This window comes from Brachypodium distachyon, chromosome 5, assembly GCF_000005505.3.
Source record: "Brachypodium distachyon strain Bd21 chromosome 5, Brachypodium_distachyon_v3.0, whole genome shotgun sequence".
Lineage (NCBI taxonomy): Eukaryota > Viridiplantae > Streptophyta > Magnoliopsida > Poales > Poaceae > Brachypodium > Brachypodium distachyon.
This window is the reverse complement of record NC_016135.3, coordinates 20040295-20067623: the sequence shown is the minus strand read 5'-3', so window position 1 is coordinate 20067623 and position 27329 is coordinate 20040295. Positions and strand designations below refer to the sequence as shown.

Sequence of the window (27329 nt, the reverse complement as noted above, 5' to 3'; positions counted from 1 at the left end):
ATCTCATTCATGAGAGCTGAAATAACAGAATTCAGTCATCCGGCTGAGAGCCAGAACCAAACGAGCACTCAGCTTTTTCGCCAGGATACAGATCATGCCATCACAATGTTTGGATTAATTGTTACCACCGGCCCCCAGCAAGTTACTCTAGAACGCACGAATACATTACGCCCAAAAGACCCGGACACTGCCTAACCAGTATCATAGAGCAACACACATGCAACATGTCGTTTGCTTATTTTTCTAATAGTCAACTGGCCACCTCTCAAAGCTCCAACCATCATCCCTTCCCTTAACACGAACAAATTCAACACTGCAGTCTACAGATCGAAAACGGGGACACCGTCCGCCGTCCGGCCATCTTAGCACTAGTAGTAGCACCCACGGCACAACACAACAAGGCACATGATACACGCACACACAACATCCTCTCGGCCCCTACCTCCTCCTCCTCCCAACAGTCTCTGCCCGCGTCCATACAGACGCAGTTATTGCAGAACCACCTCCACTTCTTCCGGGAGCTGAGGCAGCAGCCCACTAGCTCACCAAGCTAGCTCACCCCCTCTCCCCTCTTCCCCATCTCTCTTCTTAATTATCATGGTGAGGGACGCCGGCGGCACGGTACTGCCGGCCACGCTCCTAGCAATGTTGCTTCTCATCCTGGCGTCCGAGCTCGCCACCTTCAGCTGCGGCCACAGGATCCTCAGAGCTGCAGACGTCGCGGCGTCCAAGCGCGCCCCGACGCCGACGCAACACAGCTGGGTGTCCCCGGCGGCGGTGTCGGCGGAGACGGCCGGCGGCGACGCGGCAGCGGCGGAGTTCGGTGACTCCAAGAGGCTTGTTCCGCAGGGCCCTAACCCGCTGCACAACTAGCACTACAGGTTCTTCGCGCGCCTCCATTTTTTCCTCTCGTGCAGAAGAACACACTAGTGACTAGTGAGTAGCTGAGTAGTGCCTTGTGTGCAAATACGAAATCACATACAAAGTGATGATGTAGCAACTGTAATTAGCTAGCCCGTTAGAGCTCTGGAGTTTGGATCCGGATGTAATTACTTGCATGTATGATCTCCTTCTTCCTCTCCCTAGCACTTGATTTATGATTAGTTCTCTGGAGAGCAAAGATCGATCTGAGATGTGACTAGCTAGGACAATGATTGGGAGCTTTTGCAATCTGTTGTTGCGAGCTCTTGGAATGGTCAATGGCTTGTGTTTTCCACTTCTTCCGGGGGCGTTTAGGGTCATTTCAGTTTTCGCGAAGGCAGCAAACGGACATGGGAGCCACGACAAGATGGTGCTTTGTCCGCGCCCCGGCTAAAATATGGTAGATGCTTACTAGCCTTTTTGTTCGCTTATGAGCGTGATATCATCAGTACACCTTGTTGTTATCTTACCCCTCACATGGCGAAGAAGCGTCGTGTAGGAGATTACAAAATTGTTTTGTAGGCCGGTTCCGTTTGTCTTTTGATTCGACAAGAGATATAGGGAGGCGAGAGAGGAGTACGGCCGTGTAGTCCAGCTGAAAGGTCAAAGAACAACCGGTCTGGATCGGCAGCCTGCAGTGTTTTGAGTGTACATTAAGCCATAATCTACTCTTTGTCATCCGGAAAAACATGTCAGGAGAACATGCATGCATGGTGCTGACTACCGCTGGGACTTTCTACGTTAGGTAATGCAGTTACAATGATTTCATCCTCACCTCCGGACGGTGAAGGAAGATAGCACAATCTACAAGTAACTACGTAAGCACTAAGCACTCACGTTGAATATTCTTAAGAGAATTTATAAAAGAAAAGTTGGAGGATTTTGTTCCTTTGAAAAAACAAACTTGCTTGATCTATAGGAATGAAAACTATCTACATTCTTTCATGAAATTCTAAAAAAAATTCATTTGGTTCAGCCTCATGAAAAAGAAATCGGCGTTTCCATATCTAACCAAATAACTTCTATCATGTTCCATAAGCTAACCAAATATGTTTCCGACCCCAAATATGTTTTTCGCCCCACATCTTCTCAAATCAGCCACATTTGATACTGGAGTGGACCCAAAACAGTTTCTCTCAGTGATAACCATCCATGTGCTTGTTCAAGTGGCATCAACCTCATGGACGGAGGCAGGAAAATGATATAGAGAGGACCAGAATAAAAAGATGATTTATTAAGAAAGGCCAAAGCATAAAAATATGAAGCTCATATGATGAAATCTGGCCTGGTCCCTGCCTCCGCCACTGATCAACCTTACATCTCTTTCTCATTGTATTGGACATTTCGTCGAGCAGTTGGTGGACATCGTCTCTCGGACAGCCAAAAGGACGCTTTGGGTTAAAATATCGGGTTAATTGATCTATGCCACTCTCTATTTCATCGATTGGAAATATGCCATTACAAAAACTTGACTTGGAAAAATGCCACTCTAACTTTCTTATACCTCTATTCATGCCATTTTGTCCAATACCATGACGTATATATCTAAATACATATATGCATAACTCTATACAAACAATTTTTTTTTTATCCCAACTCAAATAGTTTTATTTCTCTACCTTTCTCTAATTACCCCAGGCGCTCCTCTATCCTGACCTAAGGAACCCTAGAAAAAGTGGAGGCGGGCGACAGCGGCTAGACGGAGGCGGGCGGCGGTGGCGGCTGGAGGGAGGCGGGCGACGGCGGTGGCTTGCGGGAGATGGGCGGTGGCGGAGCTCGCCCGCTGCTGTGGAGGGCCGCGGCGACTTGAGGTTCCCGTCGCCATGATTGGAGGCGAGCGGTGGGTGGAGGGAGTCCCGTCGGGGGCCGATCATCATGGAGTTGACAATCCCCGAGTCGCTGTACGAGTGAGTCCCCAACATCACCGCTCCCAACCTCTTCTCTCCTCCTTGAATGTACGGACTGTTGTACTTTCATTCTCTGAACATTCGCTATTTTCCATGAAATTTGTAGGCTCGAATTGATGAATGCTTTTAGCTTAGACCTTGTTGTTCAAGGATTTGTGCTGAAGGAACCAAACGGTAGAAAATCATACGTGAAGGGGAAAACGAGTCAGTGCATACTGACAACTTCTTTCACGTCCAGAGCTGGCTCAAGTCGGTGCATGCCAGGAAGTGGCCCAATCTTCTGCTAAAGCTAGATATCTCCAAGGCATTCGACACGGTGTCGTGGGACTTCCTGCTGCAACTGCTTCGCTTCCAGGGGTTCCCTAACAGATGGTGCAGCTGGCTCGCTATCCTGTTGTGCTCGTCGTCCACGCGTGTGTGCTTCAGCCAGGACCTGTCTGCGCCCATTCTTCACCGCTGGGCCCTGAGGCAGGGCGACCCCCTCTCACCTCTGTTGTTCGTGCTGGTCATGGACTGCTTGGCCCGGCTCTTCGAGGAGGCCGACCGTGCTGGGATCTTCCAACCATTCCCACAGCTCGCCCTCTCTCGGACAAGCATCTACGCGGACGACGTCATGATCTTTATCCAGCCCGCGGCTGCTGAGGCGGAGGCTGCCGCGTCCCTTCTCTCGCTCTTCGGCAACGCCACCGGGCTGAGAATCAACTTTGCCAAGAGCAGCCTCTCACCTATTCACTGTGGGGAGCTCGACATGACGCCGATTGTTGCGGCCCTTCCCTGCAGCCCGGGTTCCTTCCCTTGCAAGTACCTCGGCATGCTGCTCTCCTTCAACCGCTTAACCAGGGGTGACTACCAGCCCTTGATCGACAAGGTGAGCAGAAGATTGGCAGGATGGCAGGGTCAGTTCCTCAACCGTGCGGGCAGGCTGGTCCTCATCAACGCCGTGCTCTCGGCCCTGCCTACTTACCAGATGGTGGTCCTTCACAACCCGGTTTGGGTGATCAAGCAAATTGATAAGCTTCGCCGCGCCTTCCTGTGGTCGGGGTCGGACCAGACTGTGGGGGCGAAGTGCCTGGTCGCCTGGCGCCGGGTCTGCTCACCTAAAGCCTTCGGTGGCCTCGGCATCCCCTGCCTACAGCGTCACTCCGCTGCTTTGCGGGTTCGCTGGCTTTGGAGGAGCTGGGGCGTCCCTGCCCAGGACGGCGTCTTCGGGAAGGATCCAACCACTCGCGCGCTCTTTGAGGCTGGCTCCCTGGTGTTGGTCGGCAATGGTCAGAAGACGTCGTTCTGGTTCGACCCGTGGCTTGATGGATGCCCTCTGTACTCGAAGTTTCCGCTGCTCTTCTCACACTCGTGTAAGAGAAAGGCGTCGGTGGCCGGTGCCCTGCAGAGCTCTGCGTGGATCCGGGCCATTAAGCAGGACCCGTCCCCGGCGGTCCTGGTGCAGTTCGTCGACCTTTGGACGCGGCTACGGCATTTCCAGCTCTCTGATGGCGAGGACGTTCTGCGCTGGAAGTTCGACGGCTCGGGCTCTTACACCGCGTTGAGCGCCTACAAGATGCAATTTCTCGGCAGCATCCCCTCTCCCATGGCGGTGCTGGTCTGGCGTACTAGGATACCGCCCAAGCTTAAGTTCCACGCCTAGCTCGCGTGCCTTGGGAGATGTCTCACAGCGGATCAATTGACCCGGTGAAACATCGCTCACAAGCCGAGCTGCCAATTGTGCTTCCTTCGCCCGGAGACTACCCATCACATCTTCGCTGACTGCTCCTACTTGAGACAGGTGTGGCACTCGCTCCTCCCGCGTTTCCGGTTGGTGCACCTCATCCAACGTGCCCCTCCTGCGGGCGACCTCCTCTCCTGGTGGGCTCAGTTGGTGGATGGCGCTCGCGGCGCTGCAGACAAGGAGAGCCTCTGCAGCATCGTCATGGCTACCTGGTGGTTCTCTGGTTGGAGCAGAACCAGCGCGTCTTCCACTCCAATGGTCGCCCCCCCCGGCTCAGTTGCTGATGCTATCGCCGAGGAGATCCGGCTGTGGCGCGCGGCCGGGCTACGTGTTGTCGAGGTGGTTTGATGGATAGAACAGCTTGGTTCCAGACCGTCCGCCCCCCAGAGGTGTTCTGATTCTCGTTTCTAATCTAGGTCTAGTCTAGCCCTAGCTCTTGTTTAGCCTTAGCTCTTGTTCGGTCCTTGTGGCTTCCTCCTTGTCTTTGCGCTTGGCGCGTGTATATCCCCACTCTTAAGTAATGAATCGGCGCTGCCGTTTTCGTAAAAAAAAAGGGGAAAACGATTAGATGGAATGTAAACTCGGATGATTTCACGATGGATGTTCTCATGGATGGATTAAGTGCAGAATTGAGAGTTGGCAGGGATCAGAGTATCATTGTGTGGTATTTTAACGTGATAAGGGCGCAAGATGTTAGACTAACTGAAAACGACGAATTTGATGTGATGTTTGACATGTACAGAGCAGAGAGGAGGCTTACACTTTCTGTTGTTCTGTTTGATAGCTCTTGTTCTGAAACTCCTGTGCCTATGCTTGACAATGTTGTTCATGTGTCCGAGCCAACAATTCCGGATGATGACGTGCTTCTGGTGGGTTTCGAAGGGTGTCCTCTAACTCCTAGCGAGAATGCAGCATCTCATTCAACCTCACCATTAAAGTAATCTGCCCCTGTTATAGAAACTGATCCATTTGACATAGTTGAGGAGTATGTAGGGGTAGACGATGAGTACATGTATAATGTCCATGTGGATGTCTCGGCACCATGTGTTGAGGAGGGTGGCAACATTCAGGAGGAAGATGATTGTGCTGATGTGTTTGCGCGCCATGAAGAGGAAAAAGTGGTTGACATTGACCCTGCTGGGTATACTGTGGTGCATGACCCCGAGAGCCCAGACATCAGAGTTGGTGCTCTTTTTCTTGACATTGTGGCTTGCAGAAAAGCTATAAGGCAGAGAGCTATTATTGTTGGTTTTAAATTGGCTAAAATCAAAACCGATCCCACTAGATTTATTGCTCGGTGTGCACATGTGACATGTAAATGGCGCATCCATGCATCAGTACTACAAGATGGTAGAACAACCATGGTATGGGCACTTGTGTTGTTTTTTACATGTCTATTATTTTTGTGCAAATTATCTTTGTTGCACCTGACTTATATAGTTGTTTTCTCATTCACAGATAAAAACACTTCCATTTGAGCACAATTGTCCAACTACAAAGTTGGCAAATTGCACAATGGCTTCACATAGAATTAGCAAATTAAAGACTTCAAAGGTCTCAATATTTGCAACCTCGTCGATAGAATTAGGGAGCTCGTCATGGAAAAGTTTTGTGTTAGAAGACAAGTAAGTGAACAACTAAAGAGTAGAATTCTTCCTCATATCATCAAGCAGCTGAATGCTCCTAGCAAAACCATTGGCCGAAACAAGATTCTTTGGACCAGTGAACATGAGGCAGAAGTTACATTACTGGATCTGAAATTTGTCAAAAGGCACATTGTCAACTTGCAAAATCGCACGTGTACTTGTAGAGTTTGGCAAGTTTCTGGAAAGCCATGCATGCACGCATTGGCCTTCATTTGTAGCATTAATGGTGCTGAGATTCAGACATATGTGGATGATTACTATTCTGTGGATAAGTTCAAGGCAGCATATGCTGGGAGAATCCCTTCCATGACAGACGACACAGTGGATAAATGTGGATTTGGGGTTCAAGGTGCATCCTCCTTTGCAGCAAGTAGTGGCTGGTAGGCCAAGAGTTCAGAGAATTACAGGATGGCTAGAACCTGGAAGGAAAATAGTCAAGTGTAAGAGATGTGGTGGACCTGGGCACATGGAGAAGACATGTAAGGTTCCTGATCCTAAATATGTGGCATTAGATGATGATATAGTTGATGATGTACCAGATCCATCTACACCAACAAAGAAAAGGTGATTCAATAGATAATGTGGCATTAGATGATGTACCTGATCTATATTTCTGTAACTTATATATTGTAAAATTGATTTATTTTGTTCTTATTGCAGGAACAAAGTTGATGAAACAGCTGCTACTATAGATGTTGATGCAGGAGATGATGAGGTCCTTATCAACCTTATAAGGTAAATTGCTGCACTTGTCTTAAAATCTGTTATTACTCAATCTAAACCACGTGTTGATAATGCAGGAAAAAAGCTAGAACAACTCCACAAAAGCCCAAAACACCAGCCAAGAAGAAGACACCTGTGAAGAAAGCTACAACACAAGAGAAGGCCAAGGCCAGGTAGAAGACACCTGTGAAAAAAGCTACAGCACAAGAGAAGGCCAGGAAGAAGAAACCTGTGAAGAAAGTTGCCTCACAAGAGAAAGCCAGGAAGAAGACACCTGTGAGAGAAGCTACAACACAAGAGAAGGCCAAGAAAAAGACCCCTGTGAAGAAGACTGCATCTAAAGGGAAGAAAGGCAAGAAGAATGTTCCATTTGCACCTGTGATGCCTCCACCTCCACCTCCAGAACTGCAGCCTACAAATGGTGCAAAAAGAAGCCTACTTTATTGGCTTGGTGGCTAGCGGCTGATTCGATTGTTCTTGTCAACCTATGTACCTCCATTAAATTCGTTTGGTACTTGATATGTGAAGCTGTGACTATTAAATCGTGCTTGTGAACCTCTTTATGAATCTGCATGAATTGTTCTTCTTAATATGTGTTAAATGGATCTAAAATGCTGTTGAAATTTCGGGTAAATGGTGTCAAATTTTCTGGACAGAATCTTGCATGTCATTTTAAGGGTCCAAATGTGCCCAGAAATGGCTCATCTTTTGACAGTAGGCTCCTAAAAGTAGTTATTATTTTCTCTATTTTTTTCAGATTTTTCTGAGAAGTTCGAATTTTGGTCAAATTTGAATGTTTTGAACTTAAAATAGCAGTTTAGGGGTTCATATGTGCCCATAAATGGCTCATCTTTGGACAGTAGGCTCATTAAAATAGTTATGATTTTCTGTAATTTTTATAGATTTTTCTGAGAAGTTTGAATTTTCGGCCAAATTTGAATGTTTTGAACCTTTTGTGGCGCCTGGAATGTAAATAGGGGTATTATTGTAAACGGTTATACACGCTGAAATACATGTATTTTATGAATAATAATTGGTCTTAAGTGGACAGAATGGCATAGTTAGAGGTATAAGAAAGTTAGAGTGGCATTTTCCAAGTCAAGTTTTTGTAATGACATATTTTCAATCGGTGAAATAGAGAGTGGCATAGATCCAATTAACCCTAAAATATCAGGACACATCATCGAGAAAACCTCTTTGAGTCGGCTCTAGGACCGGTCCGGTTTGAAAAGACGAGAGACGAAAAAAGTACTTTTGTCATAACAAAACTTAATACACTTGTTTTCTCAATCACTCAAGGTAATTCTTTTCCCTAGTGTTTTGGTCAAATGACTAAAATTCTCACTCAAAATTGGCTGAAAATCAACCAAAATTTGATATACTTTGCAAATTTATTTGAATTTTTGTGCACTACAGAAATTGTTGAAATAATTTGACCAAGACACAATTATTTTGACATCAAGTGAAACTGCTGGATTTCATTGAAAAATGATGAATTACAGATCGGTTTTGTGAAACATTTTAAAGAGCAGTGCATACAAGTGGCAGAAAACAAAAAAAACCATTATTAATAATTGAAGTACAAGAATGATACATATTAATACGGAGAGTTGCAATCATCCACCATTAAGGAAATTAGTGAGAAGTACTGTCTTTAACATAGGCTTCGTTCTAGCATACTAGTCACACAATTGCAGTTCATCAAAGCATGATCTTCTCAAGACGATTGATTCCACTGTCCCAGGTTTTCCTCAGGTAAATTCTATTCCCCAGACTCCTGCAAATAGAAACAGATTTTATAAAAAAAAATAGTACATAGATCAGAAGAGGACCGAGGTACACACGAAAGGAAACAAAGTAAATTTAGTGGCCGCTGAAACTAGAATTTGAACAGGCAAAATGAGGTAGAGGATTATTTACCGTTAGCTGGATAGCTCTTATATCACTTGCTATCAGTTTATGATAATATGACATTAAGTTAATCGCTAATAAGGATCGACAAGATTACAAGGCTTGCATATACAGCTACTAATGCTTATGGCCCCGAACAGAAGGGGTTCTTCCTCTTTGAACATGCATTAACATGAGATAATTACCTCCGGCTCCGGAGTGAACGTCAGACCAATTTTGATTTCTCCGCGGTATTCTTCGTCTTTGACAACATTATAAACCGTTGGTGAGATGCTTCCTTCCGTGTACACTGCTTCCAAAGGGATCCTGCAAGATTCAGCTATTCAGCTGTAATTAATGGACAATGAAACTTGCAGTTTATACGGAAGCAGCTATTCAAATGCGAAATGAAAATGGTCCATTAATTATCTGCAATTAATACTCGGGATGTATTGTTCAGGGTAGCATCCCGTGACATCAACCCAAATGCGAAATGAAAATGGTCCAGGTCACGGCGTGGTGCCTGCCTACCAGAGAACTAGTTTCTCTTGTAACAGCGTGCACATCCAGAGTGGCCTTAAAAAAACGAATGGTTCACCCCTCAATTTCCATTAGAGAAAACGCCAACCAGTTCTTCAAAGTTCAGAGTAAATGCGGAAATAAAATGAGAACAATCCCACCGACAAGTGACGATACAAGCAACATTGCACATCAGGTGCCAGCATGGAAAAACAAAACAACCTCCAACAGTGAATGTTCTTCACAATGTGATCACTGAAGCTTATGCGAGAAGATTTGGTTGGGCGTCTCGAGTGAGTGCAGCAACGAGGTAACTCGTAGGAAGATTTTGGGCTAACCCCATCTTCAGAGACAGAAATCGACATTTAGCCATGAAGAAATTCAGTTCGACTTATAAAGCACTATACTTTTAGCCATTAAACATGGATCCATGGATAACAAACATGTACTTACGTTGCTTCACCAACACAATCATCTTCTGTGCCATTGTCACTGTCCAGGAGCTTGATGATGAGCTCGGTCGCGTTCTCAGAGACGGTGAACACAAAGGTTTCGTTCCATTCAGGATCACTTCCTTTGCCTGCATGCACCGAATTATAATTGATAGGGAAGCCAGTGGCACACGTGGAGTAGCACTGAGGCGCCATCCATGAGGTTAATTACTCGTTACTCGCTAAGCATGTCTTGATGAACTCTGCTTTTCGTTATAGAAAGGAAGGCTAGTTCTTTGGTTCATGTATTTCAGTTTCAAAGTACAGTTGGATGTTCAGGAGCTGATATACTCATGTTCTGTGCACTACTCCCTCCGTTCCATATTAATTGGCACGGATTTAAGTACTAATGAACTAAAACGTTGAGCAAGTAAGGCGTGAATGAGCAGAACGCTGCAACGGATATGTATAGCTGAATCTTTTTCTTGAGAGAGATCACCGGGGGTACATATCTGAATGCAAGCTAAACGAACATGTTTACCTGACGCAACGGTGCTCTTCTGCTCCTGCGAGGTGCATATCAGAACCGCGTAAGGATCCATGTTGCCTGCAGGAATAATTCGCAACCACGTACGGTACTCGTCAACAAGGAATCGAGAATTGACAACATCTTTCAACAGCCGCAACAGCGAAAACACAGAGCAGTTTGGCCGATCAAGAGGTCAGCACCGGCCTGATCGACCAGGTAACGGAAAATCAAAGCAGAATTCGAACGGGAAAGGCGAAGGTACGTACTGAGGAAGTCGGTGTTCTCGAGGCCCTTGGCTCCGACGAGCAGCACCTCCAGCGTCCCCTGCGCCATATCTTCCACCCCCCGGCCTGATCTGAGCGATCCCGAATTCCTGTACCGCTCGCTCGATCGACAAGACTAGACGACGAGATCGCTAGATCCAATCAAATGGAGCTGCTATAAGTATAAGGACAGGGGTTGAAGATGGAGCAACTCGCATGCGTCTTCCTCCCGCCTCAACCACATCACATGGAGGTAGCATGGTAGGGCTAAGCAAGCCAAGGTCTCTTAAGTCAATGCACCGCTGGCGTGCCGTGCCGTGCACCAACGCCAATGATGGATGCCGGTGGATTCTTTCCGCAATTCCGCCGGTTTCGCGCGTGCGAAAGCCTAGTTTACGCGTACGCCGGCCGTGCCGATTGGATGGTTCCAGGAATGGGAGAACCACCCGGCTTGTCACCCGTCCGTGTGATCGCCCCGGTGAGGTATTGGAAGGGGAAAATCTTGGCGAGGGGTTGGTAGGGACAAGAAAGCGGTGTTAATTTTGATCCGAATTCAATCTGGTCCAGTCCAGCCCAAAGATGTTTCTCTGGACCGTCTGATTGGATGTGGTACTGATCGTGACGAGGCCTCACAATTGGGCCAGGCTTGTATGCCTCGAACAAATTCCTTTTATTACTTTTGCTAAAAAAAAACTTCTTTCGAAATACTCCTCCGTTTCTAAATACTAGATGATGCACCGCACATTGCTGAACCGTGTTAAGACAAATGTATAAATAGATGCTTAAAATTAATTTTACACTAATGGAAAAATGGTAAAAAAAAAATGTTTTGTTTTACATTTAGAAACTATAAACTCTAAGAAGCATGTGAAAAAATGATGTGTATGAATTGATGAGCTGGCATGAAAAAGGTAAATGAATATATGCATGGCTTTAAAAAAAAATATGCATGACTTGATGAGGTGACATTGTTTGCACGACAATGTGCATAGTGGGTCTAGTGATGTGACATGTTTGCATGTAGAGAGAAATATGTAACATATCATCTAGTAGAGTTTCGACATGGCGCCGTTGCAAATGCTAGGAAAAAATATTGAGCTACACATTCATCACTCAGAAAATGTCATAGAACGATGTGTTTTGTCTTGAAGCAAAAAATGGTTCATGTTGAAGGTTGTGCCTACTACCCTCAAGCAAGCAAGGATTATCGTTACTTGTATGGTCTTGCGGAACTTCATCCGAGAGAGTGATTCATATACTGACGAGGACTACATGGAAGATATTCGGAAAGTGGCAATGGCACAATGGACGCAACCCGTATTAACATTGCAAATGCTCTGATGGCCGCAAGAGAGTAGGATCCTATTAGGTGCAGCTTATGTGTTGTCATGATGACCTCATATTTTGCAACCAGATGTGTTTATAAATATATTAGTAGTATTCTATGTTATGATATGTTCATACAGTTGCACCAACCGTCGAAACAAACAGACATCAGACAATCTAACTTTCGAGCCGCGGCTCATTCTATGAGCTACAATTGCATCCCAAACAAATATAATCTTAGAAGTTAGAACACTTGGTACTATGCTTGGTTTCTTGCTATATGCATCGGAGCCGGGGAGTTTTCTCCTCCCTGAACATCTAAAATTCAAGAAAATATTAACGAGACTAGTGAAAAAAATATTAATGAGACTAGTGAAAAAATTGAAATCTTGTCTTGATTGGATTTTGATGACTTGAACATATCTATCTGTTCAGTGCATTAAAGGTAAGCAAAATTTACATGTATCCAAAGCTCATGCGGTCTCCTTCTTTTGAGGTTCGAAGAAAAGAACGCAGGGTCGCAAAGGTGAACACTGAACAGGAGAGGGAATTCTGAACTCCAACTTTCGCAATTACTATCCATTAGCCCAACGCAACATGTCAGAACTGTCATTACTTGGCCTTTAGCAAGGAAGACGCAGACATCAAGCATCTCGGCAACCATATCAAAACAGAGTAAGCAAAAAATATGACTTATCCGCAGCGACATGAGGACCGATCTCGCACGCGATTGGGTCTTGTTATCGGGTCCTAGTCATCGATGTCAAAGAAAACTGAGCTGCGTCAGGCATCTCGCACCAAACACGAGTCCCCCGAGACACTATCTAGCTTACCCTCTCAGGCCCAGTCGGTCCCGCTCAGCAGCCTCGGCAACACATCCCAGCTTCCCAGGCCGAGGCGCCGAGGCACCGGACAACCGTATGCGATGGAGTGTAGAGGTGAACTGGCGTGGAGATTTAAGCAAGGCAAGTGCTCGACACAAGTCCTCTGCCCCGAAGCACGACATGTATCCCCCGTTGCTCCTCCTCCTGGTCCTCCTCGTCGCCCGCGCCGGCGCTGGCGCCGCCGCACCGTCGAATGCGCACGCGTGCGCGTCGGCTGCGGCCAACTCGTATCCTTTCTGCGACGCCTCCCTCCCGTTCCCTGTCCGCGCGCGCGCGCTCGTCTCCCTCCTCACCCTCGACGAGAAGATAGCGCAGCTCTCCAACACAGCAGCGGGCGTCCCGCGCCTCGGCATCCCGCCCTACGAGTGGTGGTCCGAGTCCCTCCACGGCCTCGCCGACAACGGCCCGGGGGTCAACTTCTCCTCGGGCCCCGTCGGCGCCGCGACCATCTTCCCCCAGGTCATCCTCTCCGCCGCCTCGTTCAACCGCTCGCTGTGGCGTGCGGTGGCGGAGGCCGTCGCGGTGGAGGCGCGCGCCATGCACAACGCCGGCCAAGCCGGCCTCACGTACTGGGCGCCCAACATCAACGTGTTCCGCGACCCTCGGTGGGGCCGCGGACAGGAGACGCCCGGTGAGGACCCCGCCGTCATCGCCGCCTACTCCGTCGAGTATGTGAAAGGGTTTCAGGGAGAGTACGGCGATGGCAAGGAAGGCAGGATGATGCTCTCCGCCTGCTGCAAGCACTACGTCGCGTATGATCTGGAGAAATGGGGGAACTTCACGCGGTACACCTTTAATGCCAAGGTGAAGTGTTTGCTCATATGAATGTGTTGGTCTTCTGTTATAGTGAAGCTCATTTTGGTTTTCGCAGAGTATTCAGCTTATTGGCCTTGTTTGCTGTCAACTTCACTATTATTTTGACAGCGCTGTCAACTTCATTAATTATGCAGAACGTAACTAATAGCCCGTCATTGGGCAGCTGACTTTTTCAAACGGTTTTGCTATTTTTGGGGTAACCGGGGATAACTATTTCTAAGTCGACGCTAAAAACCATTCAATCTGATCATTGAGAATTGTGTATGTACAAAGAAATGGAAATATTGAGAATTGTGTATGTACAAAGAAATGGAAATATCTTCACCGGACGGCTATGGATGTTGGCCGAGAAATAACTTCCAGTAACATTTAGGGACTACTAGACAATTGGACATAACATTAGCACACTACTTTACCAGTCCATGACTTGATGTGCAGAGAAACAAATAGGAGTACTACCTACAGTTTCACTTACTACATGCTTAGCCCCAGAGATTGTATCAGTGACTGAGAAATATTTGATTGTTGTATTATTGCTTCAAGTGACCATTAATATTGTAATTTTATCAATATATTCAATCAAAGAATAATATGAAGTACTAATGAAATCTGTTGAATAATTGTTTTGAACTTCTAATGCGAATGGTAAGAGCAAATCCACTATTGGCAGGTCAATGAGCAAGATTTCGAGGACACGTATGAGCCTCCTTTCAAGAGCTGTATCCAGGAGGGTCGTGCAAGTTGCTTGATGTGTTCATACAACCAGGTAAATGGTGTGCCAGCATGTGCCCGCAAAGATCTACTGCAGAAGGTTAGGGATGAATGGGGATTTCAAGGGTATTGCTTCCTCTCCTTTGAATTGTTCTCTATTGTATGAGCCTTGAAATATTAGATATGTTGGGAATGACAGTAATGTCATAATATCAGTGTTCATTTTATTGTCTGAAGGTACGTCGTATCTGATTGTGATGCCGTGGGAATAATTTACGGATACCAGAATTACACAAATTCAGATGAAGATTCAATAGCGATTGTTCTGAAAGCCGGTTAGTGGACTGAAACTCTCTCGTGGCGAGCATCGCATATGTGCTTTTGTTAACAATGTTGCTTTCTTTCTAGACTATGGCCTTGTCTTCTCAAAGGAATTCTCTGCTCAATATACATTATATAAACAAATATTAGGAGATTAGAGACATAAAATAGTTTTCAAGTTCAACTAATTTACCTGGTGCCAGCATGTGCAAGTTCAACTAATTCTAATTTATGCTTCCAGTGTGACACCTTGCCAGAATTAGCATGAATAAGTCTCAACATCTTGTTGAAATAGATTTTTTTTTAACACCTTCTGTGTAGCCTTCAACCAAGCAGAATGTCTCGCTGAATATGATTCCTTCTTTTTCAAGGAATGGATATCAACTGTGGGTCCTTCCTGATTCGGCATACAAAGTCAGCAATTCAGAAAGGAAAGATAACAGAAGAAGATATCAACCATGCTCTTTTTAATCTGTTTTCTGTTCAGCTACGTCTTGGACTTTTTGATAAGACTAGTGGGAATCAGTGGTTCACTCAACTAGGGCCAAGCAATATTTGCACGAAAGAGCACAGGGAGCTTGCAGCAGAAGCTGCAAGGCAGGGTACTGTCTTGTTGAAGAATGATAACAGTTTTTTGCCTCTGAAGAGAAGCGAAGTTAGTCATATTGCTATCATCGGACCAGTAGCAAATGACGCATATATAATGGGTGGAGATTACACAGGTCTAAATCACTGGCCTTGTTTAAACTTTAAACGCCCCTTATTTTACTATCCTACAGTACATAAACTAATGTTAGTTTTGCTTTGTTCAGGAGTTCCCTGTAACCCTACCACCTTTCTTAAAGGCATGCAAGCCGTTGTTCCACAAACAACCATTGCTGCTGGATGTAAGGATATATCTTGTAACTCAACAGATGGATTTGGCGAAGCCATTGAAGTAGCTAAAAGAGCTGATATTGTTGTTCTGATTGCTGGGTTGAACCTGACTCAGGAGACTGAAGATCTTGATAGAGTGAGCCTTCTCCTTCCCGGCAAGCAAATGGACCTCATAAATAGCATTGCTAGTGTAACCAAGAAGCCCCTTGTGTTGGTTATCACGGGTGGTGGTCCTGTTGATGTTTCTTTTGCGAAGCAAGATAAAAGAATTGCAAGTGTATTGTGGATTGGATATCCAGGGGAAGTTGGCGGACAAGTTCTCCCAGAAATTCTCTTTGGAGAGTACAATCCAGGTCAGTAAACTATTTACAGTTGTATGCAGTCGAATGAGAAACTTGTATGTTGACTAATCAGATTCACTGTGATGACAGGAGGAAAATTGCCTATTACCTGGTACCCTGAATCCTTCACCGCTGTTCCAATGAACGATATGAACATGAGAGCCGACCCTTCACGCAGTTACCCTGGGAGAACATATCGGTTTTACACCGGAGATGTGGTATATGGCTTTGGGTATGGTCTGAGTTACTCAAAATACTCATACAACATCATACAGGCTCCAACGAAAATTAGTTTGTCACGTTCGTCAGCTGTAGACTTTATCAGCACGAAGCGTGCACACACACGGAGGGATGGGCTAGACTACGTGCAAGTCGAAGACATTGCATCATGTGAATCCATAAAATTCTCTGTCCACATCTCTGTTGCCAACGACGGCGCCATGGATGGGAGCCACGCTGTTCTCCTATTCACGAGATCGAAGTCAAGCGTTCCAGGCTTTCCTTTGAAACAGTTGGTTGGTTTCGAGCGCCTCTATGCAGCCGCCGGCAAAGCAACCAACGTGGAGATCACGGTAGATCCTTGCAAGCTTATGAGCTCAGCCAACACTGAAGGCAGAAGGGTGCTGCTCCTGGGATCCCATCTTCTGATGGTGGGGGATGAAGAGCACGAATTTTTCATGGAAGCATGAGGAAGAAGGAACTACATCTTGTGTCATATTTATAGCTGCTGCATCTGGAACATTCAGATTCACATGCTGTAAAGATTCATTAGATGCAGGTATTGCAGTAAAAGAAATGCAAGCGATGAATGTAACACTGTTGCAAACTCTATTGTATCATTATTCGTGATTGGGAATGAGAAGGACCTTTTTTCTAGAGTAACATTGTTAACTGATGAACTGATCCTTTGTCATTCAACCGCAATGCACAATGCAAAAGGTGACACTCTGCTCCTCGCTCGCACTTCAGGTCATCAGGCGTTTTTAACCTCTGAAAGGAAGAGTCATTTGCCCGTTTGCAACAACCGAGCCACCAGCCTGGCCCAGCCGAAGCGCGCGCGGCCACCACATGACGCCCACCGGAAGAACTGCCCCCAGCTTCCCTTTCCAAGTTCCCCATCCATCCCCCCGTCCTCCTCGCGCATCACAACAAACACGCTCTTCTCCGCTTCTGGAACTCTCATCCGGTCATCCCGTCCGCATCGCCCATGGCCTCCGCCCTCGCCATCGCCGTCCCCGCGACCTGCTCTCCCCTCGTTGCCAGCTTGCGCGCGCGGCGCTTCCACGCGCTCCCGTCCACCCGCGCCCCGCGATCCCCGGCCCTCCGCGCTGTCACCGACCTCGCCGGGAACCGCCGGGGCGTTGGCCGTGGCGCGTCGGTCGTGTGCGCGGTCCAGGGCCAGGACACCTCCATCCAAGGTATGCACGACGCCAGCTCGTCAAGTCGCACGTATTGATCTGTATTCTGTTGTGAGATTCGGTGATTAAATACTTATCCGATCAATGCATCTGTGTGGATCTATTCTAAGTTTTCGAGTTCTGTGTCTGGAATTGGGATTGAAAGCTTAACTTGTTTTGCTTCGGGGAATCAGTTTGGGTCCTCCATCGTGGCAAATGTCGAGTTTTTAAGGGCATAGAGTTGTGGACGCGAGGTTATGGATTTTACCATTTTAGCAACTCTGAATGACAGAACGAGCAACATTTGACGTTGATGCTTCGGCGCCTTCTTTCTGGCATGCATCTGCCTCTTTAAATGCAGAGTTTGCAATTTTATTTCCTCGGAAGCTTTCACACAAGCTTGACTGTTATGTTGCTGCACACTAACTCGAGCATTTAACTATCTGGCTTCTGTAATAGGACTGCTAATAGGCCAACGTTGAACAACTAGTTTCCTATTAGTGCGTCGAACTCACTTGTAACGTAATGCTTGTATATTGCAGGTAAATTTGGCTATATCAGTTATTAATATTGCCACATCTGTTTTAATGAGGGTAACTGAATCTAAATATAGAATCACATGACTGGTACAGTTGATTTATTGTCGATTTTAGATCGTTCAATGGTAGTTGAATATTTGAATGTATAGATGTCTGCATCTTTGCCTCCTGGCCATTTTGCTATGGCAGTGATACATTACTTCCTTTCTGGACCACATCATCCATGTCACCCCCTTTAGCATAATTATGTGTTCTTCCCTGACACATAAAGCAGCTAATCTTGGGTTGCTCCACATATATGTTTTGATTTGTTTAGGATCATAAGTTAATTGAGAAGCAAATGCCTATGATGGATTGATAGGTGCAATGGTGCATTTACCTGTTTTTTTATGTTAAAACTCCTGCTGCTGGAAGCTCCTGAAAGGCTGAAATTAATGGCTTACACCCATGATATTTTAATTCTTTTTTTTGCGAAAACCATGATATTTTAATTCATTTACATAAACAATCAAGTACAAATTATTCACCTTAAGCAGGCAATGTGCTAGGGCAATATTAGAACGAACCGTTGACTGCAGTGGTAAAGCATTTACAGTGAACAGTTGGGCTCCTGTTGTACTCAAGGCATTATTACAGTGTTCTGATTTGTAGTTCTGTGCGGATGTGTGTTGGTAGAAATTCAAAACCTCTGCTATCTTATGCGAAGCACCTTAAAGCCAATTAGAAAAAGCAACACGTATTTGCGCTACATTCACGAAGCTGTTAATCATGAAAAACTAGTGACCCTGTTTCAATATCTGATACGGAAATGCTATATGCGTTCTGAATTGGAAGATATTTCTGTGCCAGCAAAAGAGGTTTACAGATCTTTTATGAACAGATTTCTCTGTCTGGATGGGATCTGCCTGACCTAATTTACAGACTGGCTGTACACTTCCAGTGGTTTGAACTTTGAACCTTCATGGTTGATATGTAGTAGGGGTGTTCAAAATCGGGTTGGGGAGAAACCGTTTAAGCCTAGTACGACAAGTATATTTACCAATTAGAGTTTTATGCTAGTTCAAAAAATGAATAGGGAAATCTGATGGATTCTCAATGGTTTGCAGAAACCATTTTTGAAAATAATGTGGAGACCTCATGCCGATTTTGGACTTGGGTTAGTGTTTGAATCTGCCAACTTATCAGACTTGACCATCCTCCTGCTCCACACCTCCATATCTCTTTCAGATCAACTAACTTAGGCTTCTATAGGATTGTAGGATGTTTGTACAGGGCGCAATGGCATACAAACAGTACCAGTAATGTTTCTTTTCGATAACTAGAGTTTGCCTCATGTTTATTTCTCCATCATCATTATATGTGTCATAGGCATGGCAAAATAATGATTTACTTTTGCTAGTCTATGCTAGTTATTTTTTCGGCTTTATTTCTGTATTTTTATCAACTGGTGTGTTCACAATTGTTCATTATGATACTGTCCACTTGTTTTGTAGTTCCTGATGTCACGAAAGGGACATGGCAATCGCTTGTTATGGAGAGTGAGCTTCCTGTCCTTGTTGAGTTCTGGGCTTCATGGTGTGGACCATGCAAAATTATTGATCCAGTTGTTGGCAAGCTCTCAAAGGAATATGAAGGGAAGTTGAAATGCTACAAGCTCAACACCGATGAGAATCCAGACATAGCAAGTCAGTATGGCGTCCGGAGCATACCAACCATGATGATATTCAAGAATGGTGAGAAAAAAGATTCGGTGATCGGAGCAGTGCCTGAAAGTACGCTGATCTCATGCATCGAGAAATTTGCTGAGAGGTAAAATGCAGAAGAGACCTCCTGGACACGGTTTACTTAGCATTCCACGTCCTATGGTCAGATCATCGAAAACTTGACGTCATCTGCACAATCTTTCTATACCCACGTGTAGATAATATTGGAAATTAACCTTCTGTGTATCATCAATAAATGAATGAGGAAGTCTTGTGATGAAATTACCAAGGAAGCCTGATTCCATCTTTTCATTCTTTTGGGCTGTAGATATATATGACAGGACTGTTAATAGTCATATTCTATACACTCATATGTGATCCTTTACCACATAACCTCAGTTCGTGCTTGAGTATCTTGAACTGTTTTGTGAGCATAATTCCCCACTCATTTGATCCTCTCATCTTTTAGATGGCTGTGGGTGAGATGCAGATGCACTAATCGGATTCAGATGAAATATACCATTCCTCCTGTTCGTTTTTATAAAATGTTCTAGATTTGTCTGAGTTTATAAGAAAATGAACCGAAATCTAAGCCTCTAAATTAGTTTTATTAAAATCCATCATGTTATATGTCTTCATAGTATACATTTGGCATTGCTAATTTAGAGTCATAGATGGTGGGTGATTTTTGTATAAACCTGGTCAAACTTTAAAAGGTTCGAGTACCGGTCATGTCATGTGAATTGTTGCAGTGTCTGTGCCGGGATTACGAGAAAAATAATAAGATTGAACGCACATTAGAGATTCTGTAGAATAGGAGCCAAAGTAACGTATTCCATAGCAATTTCATTTGTATTATGACCCAAAGGGCTGTTATACGTAATTTTTAAGAAGTTTTCACCGTCACTTCTACCGGCTATTTTCTCGGATTGGAGTGCTTGACCTAGACTCGATGACTTCGCCGCCTCCGTGGTTTTCCAAACCAAGGTATATGACCCCCTACCTCGTAATTACGTCCCATTCACGAGTGAACAAAACTTTGCCTCTGGTTCGCTAAACGTCTTGCTGAGATCCGAATGAGCGAGAGGACCACGAGAACCGGTAGATCAGATCAATCGTGGGCGCCCGTCAGGCTGCAGTAAACAGCGGCGAAAACAAAACGGGCAATCCACGGTCTCTTGATGTTAAACAGCGGGCGGCCTGTACCTTGCCCGATTCGATCGACCACCCCTTTTGTTGGTGGGCGCACGCATCCGTCGGATTCCATGCAGCGGACAATAACCCCGCTCCGGCCGGTCGGTCCCGTAATCCTCCTGGTTGTTGTACTGGCACACACAGCATTAATACAGTGATTACAGTACATGGATCCGATCCGCTAAAACAAACCCCGCTTCGGGCTCCAGGCTCCGGCTGCTGCTACCGCGGGTGTTAAACGTGCACCGGCTCGACGCGTCACGCCGCGCCATTGGCCGATATCGATTTTCTTATTCTTAAACGATCTCTTGATTCAGTCTTTCGAGTAGTAGACCAAATCACATGCCTTGACTCCACCACCCGGTCCGGTGTCCCTTGATCGCCCTCGGCGCTCCCCGCACCCACCCACCGGCTAACAACAGATTAGGCCCAATGATTACGCGTGCGAATGAGCACACGGGACGCGCCCTGCAATATCCTACGACCTACGCCGTGGACGGACGGGGAGCCAAACATATACACGCACCAACAACCGCTCCGGCCCGTGCCTTATCGTCTCTCACCTGTCTCGACGCGGGACGGGATTGCGCCGAATAAACTGGCCAGCGGCCACGTCCACTCCGGGATTAAACAAGTGACCCGGGGAAGCCAACCCAACGACCACTTGGTTCCCCGGCCCCGGCCGGCCGAAGAGAATGCCGCAAGGCTGGAGCCGGCGAACGTGCGGCCTCTCGGGAAACGTGCGCATCTCCGCACCGTTGCTGTTGCCGGATGCCGTAATCGCGGCACGCGGCACGTCATTGGACCTGGCAATTGGCAACGTTGTACTCCCTCTCCCCTTCAACGTCATTGGACCTGGAGCAGTACTACTAACCTTTGTCGCGCCAATGACTTGAGTAAGTGAGTGTTGCAGCCGTCGTGCTCGTGCAGAGAGCTGAACGGTGGGGAGGAGGTGGCCGGCCACCCCGACCCGGGATCCCGGACGGCATCTCGGCGGCTGGGCTTTCCCTTTCCGTCCGTTCAGCGGCCGGCATCTTTCGCAAAGCCGGAGGTCGTTGGCCGGTCATGCACACAGGAAAATTCACTACTGGACTGGCTGACCCTATCAATCATACTCACCTGCCCGTGTACGTGCGATCGCATCTTTCAACTCTCTACAGACTACAGGGCTTAAACCTTGTGGATATTTCTGTGACTGTACTGACACGATAAAGTTAGAAAACGGCACATGGCTTGTTCCATCGCGCGCTTGAACTCCCGTGACATCACTTGCGACTCCGAGCTTATCTTCTCAGTGGGGCAAACAGATATGACTAGTCTGCCTGCCTATGCCAAAACCAACAATGCCATGGCCCATGGTAGCCATCCATCCCCACAAAGGGCGTACACGATAAGGCTAGAAAATTACGCTCTTGCGCGAGAGTTTAACAAATAAACGAACATGATTCGTGATTGCCGGGTGGGTAATCATCACGGTGGTGTCTATGCGTTGACAGCGCCCGAACATAACCTTTCGAAAATATATTCTTGTCCGCATATAAAATCTCGGCTCAAGATAATGGATGCTTGCGTGTGCAGAGCAGTGGTGATTGCGAACGGCCAGCCACGCGATGGGTGGGTCCTGGCTATGTCACTCGTCAGATCTCTAAACAAAGGCGGACGTACGGGTTTACGGCTAGGCCTTATCTTGATCCGAACAGAACGGACCAAGAGCTCGGTCCTGTTTACCCAGTGTCTAGATGAAGCACATAAAATCCAGGGCAAAACTTTGATGTTACCGGAATCCGGCAGCTGAATTGGTTGTCTGAGGTTTGGCCAAATTCTAGTGAAAATGAGCTCATAGAACCTTTTTCTGGGAAAAAAAAATGAGCCACATAAGCAAAGAAAATAAAATTGTTTTTGCCAAATGGTGTCAATGCAGTGTCCTAGTCGTAGGAGCAACACCAATCAGAACGCTTTATCTTTGAGTTAACTCCACCTCGTTACTCTTTCTCTGTTCATCAGGCCAGACCTCGGGATTTCCTCTCGTCTCGATCTGTCCGATGCTTTCTGTTGTTGGGACATGCTGTTTTTGTTACCTAGTGAATTCTTATGGTGGAGCTTTCACTTTTATTAATAGGTCGCAATGCGTTTATTACAGTTGGCAGTTAACCATGCACAAGCGTTGGAGTATCTTCCACCTGGAATTTACCAGACAATGCCGAGCTAATCGGTTCGCGCATGCGTTTGGTTCTTCGTCGCATCCCCTACATGATTAATTCCTGTGTGCTAAAGTAAAGACAGCCAGATCCGTGGTGGAATTCAGGGGCGCAGGATAGGGAGCGCCAAGGTGAGCAGCGACCCACCAGCAAAATTCTAAATTCGCCATCAAATAAATCGTCAGATGCAGATAGCATCTTTCTAGACGGACCTCGCTAGCATTGAGTCCAACCTGGCTCAATCACAGGCAGTAACGTTAACCTCGTTGAATCTGGGGCATCAGAGAAGTCAGAGACCGATTCAACCAGTTTATGGCTCGCTTCAGTTTATCCAGAAGACCACGAGGGTCTCCAGCTTAATGAAATTGCACAGGGAATCCCGAAACAGTATCCTTTTTCCAGTTGCTCGCACCGAAACCGCCGTCCTCGCCTCTTATCCCGCGTTAAAAAAATCAACAGGAAGCTTCCGCACCGAGAGTAACGTGGGAAATCGTCGCCACCGTCCGATGGAGGCAACCGACGGCGCCTACCGTTCCCGATCACAGCCGTCCGACCTGGATCGGACGGCCAACCTCGGGGTCTGTTTCTATATATCTCTCTCTCGCCCTCTTCCGCAGGTGACGTCGACGCCTAATCTCATCCCCCTCCTTCTCCTTCCTCCTCGCAGCGACACAGCACCCGCAATCTCCCGATTCTCGCCTCCTTTCTTGATCCCCTCTCCCGATTCTTGGACACCAGGAGCCGGCAACAGTCGCCGCGCGCACGGATTGGATTTCTTCCAAGGTCGGCCGAATAAACCTCCTCTTTTTTTCCGTCCTGTTTTTGTTCGTGTGTAGATTGCGTTTCTCTGTTCGATTCTAGCACCTCTTTTTTTTTCCCCCTTGAAGGGCTCTTGGGTGTCGCCATTAGGTTGGTTTAGCTCCGCAGCTTTTGTGTTTTGCCTTGCTGCTGCTACTGCTGCTGCCCTTGGCACCAGCTGCTAAAGGGGCTTTTCCGTGAACAGGAGATGATCGCCGGTAGCTCTGTTGGTGCTCCTCGCTTTTCTATCGCGCGCTAATGCCGTTTTCTGTAGGAAAGGAGGCATTTTGTTCAATTCCTTTATGAGTTTAGGGGCGCAGTCCGACCCCATTCCCCTGCTTAGGAAATCTGCAGTGCTAAACTCGTTATTCCCATCTTCGATTCTGAGGGACATTATATTTGCGGCTCCATGTTGTGCTCCTTGGTCTACGGAAGATATTTGTGGTTATAAACTTTATTTTATTCTCCAATTGGGGTTATAGTCGGTTGTACGGAGTAGAATCTTTTAAATTGCTAGAAGGGAGGGGGTTGGGGTGGGGGGTGATTCTTGTGACCTGTGGGTATGTCCAGTAAAATGCCCATTGCTCATTGAGCTGTCAAATTGTATTATATGTTCTTACTCCCAAGGGGAATCGTTCTTTATCGGAGTATGTTTACGTTATACAGCCGTGAAAATTCACGCCGTGCATAATTGCAGTGATAGATACTAGATAGTGCAATCATAAATAGCAGATCTGTGTGCCTGGATTACTTGTCTTCTTTCTGAAGGATCAAATCAGTTGTTGGTTAGTCGCATCCCTGGGACAGCTCCTATTAGCCTGAAAATTGATCTCCTTTTGGTTTCACGTGCGGGACGTGGTGTAATTAAGGATGATTTTCTCAATTTAGAAATTATTTACTGAAGTCCACTTGTAAAATTTATTAATTCTTGTACACATGGGGACGTATTAGTTACTACTCAAGATATTTCCACGAAGCAGTTGGGCAATTAATTCATTGTTCCCCGATCTTAATACAGTAGGTGCTATTATCTTTAGGTTATTATTCTTTTTGCGATCACCTAGATATGTTAAATGATGATCCTTTTCGTGTATTTGGCCCCATCGAATATGCCAAGTCCTTCAGCTAATCCATCATTGTTGCGTTCCACATCACTATCCCCACCCATTGTTGTTTTTCAATAATTTGATGGTGAAAGGAACTCCACAACCACAGAAAAAGATAAGACTTGTCATGGAAGCTTATGTTGGAGATTAGGTCAGGGCGTCTTAGCCTCTGCAACTACTTCTTGGTTTAGTCAAATCTGCCTTGTTGGCCTTCCATGGCTACTTACCTGAATATTGAATTAGCAAGGATCAGTGTTAATCTAGTAAGGGCGTGCCAAAGTTGTAAGTCCACTACGCAAATCACAGCTGCCTATTATAGAATGCAAACTGTCTCACATGCCTTTTCTTCCCAAGGCAAGTGGCCCAATCATGGCGCTTGCCTTCAACATGGGTCAGTCAAGTATTGCGGTGTTATGCTGTGGACATATTCTAGTGGTTTGATTTGTTTGGTGATTCAACTTTTACGAGTATCCCGATAGATATGTATGATTGGATAACCTGTCAGTACACCCAATTACCATAGTAGCTTGGTGCTAAGAATAAGGGTTAATACAAGAGTGCAGCAGCTGCAGTCCATTGTAGTTAAAAATTAGAGAACCCATGGCTGCTGACTCAGTGAGTTAAGAAAAGATAGGATTCTTCCACAATGTGTCTCTTGCTGGCAAAAAGAACCATGTGCAGTGCTAAGATTTTGTCTGGCACATTGACATGGAATTGATGCTTTACATAACATTTGCTCTACTTATCACACCTGTTAATGCAAGTGAATAGACTTCTCAGGACAGGATGATGTGGTGTGGGCCTCAATGCTGCCAGTTACCTGGACCCGCTCTTGTTTAGATGAAGATGTATGGAGCCGTGTTGCTTGCCATGTTCCTTCCAGTTCTTGTTTCGTATCGCTTTTTAGTCCTTAAATGCACACAGATAGGTGTTCACACCTTACGAACATTTTAAAAGCCTTGGCCGCTTCATGATTAGCTTAACTTTTCAACTTTATCGTTTCCAGTTATGCGTATTCCTACTGGCTACTGACTTCTCCTTCTTGGATTGCAGTACTGTGAGTTGTTCAACCGGAACAGATAGCATCCTGATTGCCATGGAAGCTGGGAGAATGGATCAGGTTTGCATGGCTGCCATCAATAGCCAACCTTCAGTGTCTGACGATAAGCCAATGAAGAACATTAGTGGGGAGATGCCTGCAGCCGCTGGAAGTGGCTCCTTTGACTGCAACATCTGCCTTGACTTCGCCGCAGATCCAGTTGTTACCCTCTGTGGCCATCTCTACTGCTGGCCTTGCATCTACGAGTGGCTGCAACCAGCTGCGGAATCAGCTTCCAGTAACAACCGAAGTTCCGCAAGGCAGCAGTGCCCTGTGTGCAAGGCCACACTATCTGCTGACAGCCTTGTGCCACTATATGGCCGCGGTGGTAGCTCTAAGAAATCACTGGATGGTATGGCCATTCCACGCCGGCCAATGGTGCACCGGGAAAATGCTGAGCACCACCACACACAAAGCAACATTGATGACCGCCACCATCAGAACATGGAGCCCAGACCTCTGCTGCGGCCATTGCGGCATGCCCACCACCATTCCGGTGCCACTGAATTCGACTTCATCCATCCTCCTTCACCATTGGGACGTGGTTTGATCCACTCGACAGCTGGAGGGGTGCTTGGAGGCATGGCCGAAGCAGTGCTTCCATCGGCATTCCGTGGCCAGCTCCCTCCGAGCATGTACTACACAAGCCCTTACTATATCGCGGCTCATAACATGGGCCCCCGACTGAGAAGGCAGCAGATGGAGGTGGAGAGGTCCCTGCACCACATCTGGTTCTTCCTCTTCGTGTTTGTGGTGCTATGCCTGCTCTTGTTCTGAAGCAAGAGGGGCAGTATACACCTTATGTATATATTCAAAGGCAATATACTGCTTCTCGGTGGAAAAAAGAAGGCAAGATACTAATGACTGCTGCTTATAGCGAAGAGGGTAATGGTTAACGCTTTCAACGGCCTTTATGGATAAGCATGTGCCTAAATCATGCTGATATAGAGATGTAATGTGACGAGATTTGGAGCTGAAATGCAGATACCATTCTTGTCTTGCCAGTATCAGGAATTCCTGTTTGGTTTGCCTGCATCTGTCACTACCATGTACTGCAATTTTGTTTCAATCTCAATCTGCACTGGTTGGTGGCTTGGAGCGTTACTGGAGCAACTTTTCAAATCTTGTCTTTATTGTGAACTTTGCATGTAGTTGTAGAACAATATAAAATTGCACATCACCGTAATCTGTCTACTTGGTTACATGTCAAGTTGAACTACATCAAGCGTGATGAAGTTTGCCGACATGTTCACGCGATCAAAACAGTTCTGTTGAGATATTTAGTAGTCAGTACGGAGTACCTGTATATTATTTATTGCACCAAAAGTGTTGCCCAGCTGCATTTTTGTCCGTGTAAAGGGAATGGAGGGGCCTTCGAAGCGATGAACACCGTGCAGCCTAAACGGCAGTGTTGCTTGTCCAGTGAAACAGTTTCATGTGCATCCCGCTTATCTTCCACTTCTATTTT

The 27329-nt window shown here is 46.3% G+C and overlaps 5 protein-coding genes across 7 annotated transcripts; 4 read left to right on the top strand and 1 right to left on the bottom strand.

Annotated features, from left to right (window-relative positions):
• Positions 1–151: 151 nt before the first annotated feature.
• Positions 152–1220, top strand: LOC112269525. Its single transcript, XM_024456399.1, has one exon. It carries the CDS (start codon positions 598–600, stop codon positions 871–873), a length of 276 nt encoding a protein of 91 aa, XP_024312167.1. The 5' UTR covers positions 152–597; the 3' UTR covers positions 874–1220.
• A 7158-nt stretch (positions 1221–8378) lies between these two features.
• Positions 8379–10823, bottom strand: LOC100836605 (elicitor-responsive protein 3). The gene is made up of 5 exons (XM_003580153.4): positions 10556–10823; positions 10302–10367; positions 9783–9909; positions 9017–9137; positions 8379–8697 (listed from the first exon to the last, which is right to left on the bottom strand). Exons 1-5 carry the CDS (start codon positions 10620–10622, stop codon positions 8683–8685), a joined length of 396 nt encoding a protein of 131 aa, XP_003580201.1. The 5' UTR covers positions 10623–10823; the 3' UTR covers positions 8379–8682.
• A 1905-nt stretch (positions 10824–12728) lies between these two features.
• On the top strand, positions 12729–16703 carry LOC100836300 (probable beta-D-xylosidase 6). Its single transcript, XM_003580152.4, has 6 exons — positions 12729–13566; positions 14249–14415; positions 14527–14624; positions 14982–15332; positions 15423–15839; positions 15918–16703. The coding sequence occupies exons 1-6, from the start codon at positions 12799–12801 to the stop codon at positions 16514–16516; spliced, it is 2400 nt and encodes a 799-aa protein (XP_003580200.2). The 5' UTR covers positions 12729–12798; the 3' UTR covers positions 16517–16703.
• A 216-nt stretch (positions 16704–16919) lies between these two features.
• Positions 16920–19879, top strand: LOC100835992 (thioredoxin M2, chloroplastic). Its single transcript, XM_003580151.4, has 2 exons — positions 16920–17245; positions 19257–19879. Exons 1-2 carry the CDS (start codon positions 17035–17037, stop codon positions 19574–19576), a joined length of 531 nt encoding a protein of 176 aa, XP_003580199.1. The 5' UTR covers positions 16920–17034; the 3' UTR covers positions 19577–19879.
• A 3577-nt stretch (positions 19880–23456) lies between these two features.
• LOC100835684 (E3 ubiquitin-protein ligase RMA1H1) lies at positions 23457–26983 on the top strand. 3 transcript variants are annotated; one of them, XM_003580150.3, is made up of 2 exons: positions 23457–23641; positions 25816–26983. In XM_003580150.3, the coding sequence occupies exon 2, from the start codon at positions 25859–25861 to the stop codon at positions 26636–26638; it is 780 nt and encodes a 259-aa protein (XP_003580198.1). In that variant the 5' UTR covers positions 23457–23641; positions 25816–25858; the 3' UTR covers positions 26639–26983. The 3 variants fall into 3 exon arrangements, with proteins under 3 accessions (XP_003580198.1, XP_024312013.1, XP_010240170.1); XM_024456245.1 differs by lacking the exon at positions 23457–23641 and adding an exon at positions 24175–25044; XM_010241868.3 differs by lacking the exon at positions 23457–23641 and adding an exon at positions 25051–25610.
• Positions 26984–27329: the final 346 nt, after the last annotated feature.